Source organism: Elephantulus edwardii, unplaced genomic scaffold (genome assembly GCF_000299155.1).
Source record: "Elephantulus edwardii isolate Elephantulus edwardi_28Jun2011 unplaced genomic scaffold, EleEdw1.0 scaffold00109, whole genome shotgun sequence".
Taxonomy (NCBI): Eukaryota; Metazoa; Chordata; class Mammalia; order Macroscelidea; family Macroscelididae; genus Elephantulus; species Elephantulus edwardii.
The window spans coordinates 5115182-5119758 of NW_006399859.1; the positions used below are offsets into that span (position 1 = coordinate 5115182).

Genomic DNA, 4577 nt, shown 5'->3' on the forward strand with positions numbered 1-4577 from the left:
GTTAATTGGGATGGGAGTGTCAGAGACAGTGCGATTGGCACAGGACAGAGCGGAGTTTAGGGCTGTTGTACATAGGGTCGCTATGAGTTGCAGGCGACTCGACGGCACATAACAACAACAACAACATATACTGGCAGGCACTGATCTACATTTTACATATGAGGCCTCATTTGATCCGATCAACTCTACATGGAAGGCACCATGATTGTCTTTATTTTCAAATGAAGAAACCAAGTCACAGAGAAGTTAAGCACTTGTTAATGGTCACATGTTGTCTTTGTGTGCTGTCGAGTTGGAACCAACTCATAGTTGACCCTTCAGCGAGTTTTCAGAGGCCGTAGATCACATGGGAGGAGACTGCCCATCTTTCTCCCATTCAAACTTTGCCAGAGGTAGTTTATACATTTTGTTCCTCTTTTCCCCCCTACCAGATCCCCAAAGACAGCACGCTCAGCTACCACCAGCAACCCTTCCAAGTTCACTGCCAAGTTTGGGGAGTCAGAGAAGTGTCCTCGATGTGGGAAGTCAGTCTATGCTGCTGAGAAGGTCATGGGAGGTGGCAAGGTAAGGGCTTGTGTTTGAGCCGAAAGGGATTTGTTCATCTCCACCCATTAGTAGTCATCAGTCAGAGGCACTGAGAAATGGAAGCAGGAACGGTGGCTGGGTGGGGCCCAGTACCTCATTCTCAGCACCCTGATAGTCACCTTACAAAGCACATCCTCTCCTGCCCTATGGCTGCTATCCTGGAGCACCCTGGAAAGCTAGAACCATTACAATTTGATGCAACAAGGAATAATCTCTAAGATGGGAAGGCATTCAGCAAAAGGATCTAGGCAATCAGTACAGAGGCACCCAAGCTTCTCTTCCCTTCCATAAAGTTTTCATTATTGCACAGGTAAACCTGCTGTTGGCATCAAACCCCTCTCAGCAACAAGCACTGGAACTTACAAACATCCAGGCTGGCTGGAGGATCATCCAGTAGTCAAGACAGTAAGGCAGACTTGCTCTACCAGCTCTGGTTTCAGACCTGAAGCGAGAATTAGGTCCCAAGGACAGAAAGTCTTATTAATGGAAAGGACACAAAGAGTTCCTGATTTCAAAAATAAGAGTGGTCTCAGCATATATAAATTTTTGTTTCTGAGTTTATAAATATAATACTGCAGTGGTTAGTTCACTCAACTTTTTTTTAAAAATGAATTGTATCTTTTTTTTTTTTAAATTGTATCTTTGACAATAATGAAAAACATACTTGACATCGTCACTCCTCTGCTCGGATGGCTGAGGGCTGGGGAGTTGTTAAACCATAGGGTCGCACAATTTGATGGGTGGAGGAGGGGTGGGTGAAGGAAATGGGAAAGATCCAGTGTGAAAAACAATGTATACAAACTTTGTAAATAAATCAGTATTGCAATGAATAAATTATTGAATGTACAAAATAAAAAAATTCATTTGACAATAAACAAAAAAATTCAGTGTTAAAAAACAAAATAGTCTTGAGCCCAAGAGCAATCATTATAGACAAAAGGTAACACCAAAGCTTTGATAGAGAAATCAATGCACAGAAGGGAGGTGCTCCTCCAGACCAAAGCCAGAGAACCCAATTCCTTCAGGAAAATACAGAGAATTCAGACCAAGTTTAATTACTGGGCAATTAAGTTTAATTTTTTTCTAATATAAATGTTACCCATTGATTCAAAACCTCTGTCCAGTTGGTTGCTTATATCTGTTAGGCTTGAAAACGTTTATTCTTAGTTTTATTAAAAAAATATGAGTTTACATATGGAAATCCCAAGGATGAATAGGTGTTTTTTTTGAGACATTCTCAGAGTTGGTGGTCAAGTCCATAGCATTGCACTTTCTCTAAAATGCTAGGGGAAAACAATTATTGTGGGATCTGATTAGGTGAGTGAATGGTTAAGACAGTGAGTTTCCTTTGTATCAGCTGCTCAAGGAAGTTAAAATGGCAATAGACTATGCTACTAGCCCCTCTAATGCATCGTTTTTCTGTGCCCTGCTCAGCCTTGGCACAAGACCTGCTTTCGCTGTGCCATCTGTGGGAAGAGTTTAGAGTCCACAAATGTCACCGACAAAGATGGAGAACTTTATTGCAAAGGTGAGTGCCGGTGCTGGAGACTCAAGATATGTTTTCCTGAGGAGGACCACTGGGGGGGAGGGGTGAAGCTGCCCCAGGTTTAGACATTTACCTGGTAGCTGCCTGGACGTATGGCTGCAAAGCCTGAGCAGGTGTTGACTCTGAGGATGCAGAGCAAAACCATCTGAGGGAAAGAGGTCCCTGGCCTGCCTCAGCTCTGGCCTTCTCCTTTCAAGTCCCTGGGAGAATCAAACATTGGGAGATGCTCAAGCTCAGTGGTCTAGGGAAGCTGGAGTCCTCTGGGAGGAGATGGAGGGGGAAGCACATGTTGATTCTAGCCCTAGAAGAGACATTAAACATGCACAAATGGCACCACCTAAGCCTCCTCTCATCCCCCTGGGTGGCAGGTAGAGTTCACCAGGGAAGATGAACTCAGTTTGGCTTCACATTTATCCTGGCATATATCCCTTTCTCCTTTCCTCCCTCTGACTCTCTTTCCCCCTCCTTTCCTTTCATTTGTTTTGTGGAGTTGGACATCACTGAGGAGTCAGTTGTAGAGGTCTATAGGAAAAGCTGGTTGGACATCACTGAGGAGTCAGTTGTAGAGGTCTATAGGAAAAGCTGGGTTGCCTTCTGATCCTCAGCTCTGCTTCTATATGCCGTTATAGTTCCTTTGTCTTCTGAAGAACAGTAAAGGCTTAACTCCTTCTCTCCATTCCCAAAAGGCAGGTGTGTGCCACAGGCAAGGCCGCATGTTCTCAACCTTGGAGCTTCTCCTCGGTCTACTCCACTGCTCAGTGAGGTTCTCCCACCCTTTCCGTGTGGCTGTGGCACAAGATCTTCAAATATACGTTCAAATGAGATTGGAGGGTTAAAGGGAGAGTGTCTTTATTTAAGACTTTTCTTAGGGAGAAAGATGGGCCTTCTCTCCTGCGTAATTTATAGCCTCAGAAACCTCCAACAGTGTGAGCTCTGGGTGAGTTCCACAGCAGAGTTTTTTAGTAGGATATTAAAGCATTTCCTGTGATGAGAACTTGCCCATTGCCTGACAGGGGTTGCCCTCTGGCAGTAACGAAAGGTCTCAGCATTCATATATGTTGTTGTTGATTGCCTTAGAGTTGAGCACAACTCACAGCAACCATACAAACAAAAAGGCCTGAAGCCTTTCTACAACAATTGGCATTTAGCAAAGTTCACAGAGTTTCTAGAAGCATGTTATTTCAGAATTGGATGCTACTCCTGTTTCCAAACTTATCTTAAACTGGGAGCTCCACCAAACACTGTCCACGATGGGTAATCATGATGGCAATTGCCACCCCAGTGGCACAAGGTTCAGCATCACAGAAACCCCAGGTCCCTAAAAATGTTATGTAGCCTAGAAGAAAGGCAATGGTGGGAACAAATAGGTGCATTTCAGAATGGTAAACGCTATCTAGTAAAGGCACTTACTTTCCTAGTCTGCTCACTCACTGTCACCACGCTGGTCATGACTCACAGTGACCCTTCATCAGGTCTCCAAGGCTATAAATCACAATGGGAGGGGACTGCCCATCGTTGTCCCACTTTCCCAGTAGTGGGTCATACAAAGAGGACACCCTCAGCTTAGAGAGACGCTTCTGAGTCCTCCAGAGTAGGTTTGGGAGCAGGCATTCCAGGAACAGACAGCTTGAACACAAAGGCTCCAAAACTTGGCCATGATGTTTCCTCCCAGGAACTGCAAGCAGCTCTGCATCCTTGGTGTGTGTGGGGGAGGGGGGCAGGAAGCAGTAGGAGAGGAAGCTGGACCCACAAGTAGGGGCAGATTATGTCAACTCAAATGACAAAATATCTGAACACTAAGTAAAATGCAAAACATATTAATTTTTGGTAACTTGTTTACATTTTAGTTGAATTTCATGAGTTCATTTCTGCATAACTTTATCAGAAAAGGACACCCTTAGCAGATCAAAGGCCTGTGACCTAAAACAATAATGCTAACCCTGTTCTTTCTCCCCTCATCTCCCTCCCTTCACAGTTTGCTATGCCAAAAATTTTGGCCCTACAGGCATTGGGTTCGGAGGCCTTACACAACAAGTAGAAAAGAAGGAATGAAGGGAGGTACCGTCTTGCTGGTCTTTCATCTGCCTGCCTGACACATTTGCTAAGCAATCCTGCACTGATGGAAATGTTCCCCCAACATCAGCTCATGTGTAGCTGGACAATGCTTCCTCTTCCCTTTTCCCAAAGTTGGAAGAAAATTATTTAAATTGAATGTGTAACAAAGTGCCTTAATATCTGTGACACCTGGGGTGGGAGAGGCAATAAATATGTATTTTAGGTGTCTCTGGATTTTATTCTTCTGAACAGAGAGAATTATTTTTTAAATGTTGTTGTTGTCATGTGTCGTCGAGTCGCTCGCGACTCATAGCGACCCTATGTACAGCAGCCCTAACCTCTGCTCTGTCCTGTACCAATAGCACCATCTCTGACACTCCCATCCTGATTA

The 4577-nt window shown here is 44.3% G+C and overlaps 1 protein-coding gene across 1 annotated transcript in view; it reads left to right on the top strand.

Annotated features, from left to right (window-relative positions):
* Positions 1-4183, top strand: part of CSRP3 (cysteine and glycine-rich protein 3 (cardiac LIM protein)) — a 25284-nt gene extending 21101 nt beyond the window's left edge. Inside the window, exons 4-6 of the mRNA XM_006892017.1 lie at positions 432-564; positions 2020-2113; positions 4107-4183. Of these exons, the coding sequence (XP_006892079.1) occupies positions 432-564; positions 2020-2113; positions 4107-4183 (304 nt within the window). The remainder of the gene's footprint in view (positions 1-431; positions 565-2019; positions 2114-4106) is intronic.
* The last annotated feature ends 394 nt before the right edge of the window (positions 4184-4577 follow it).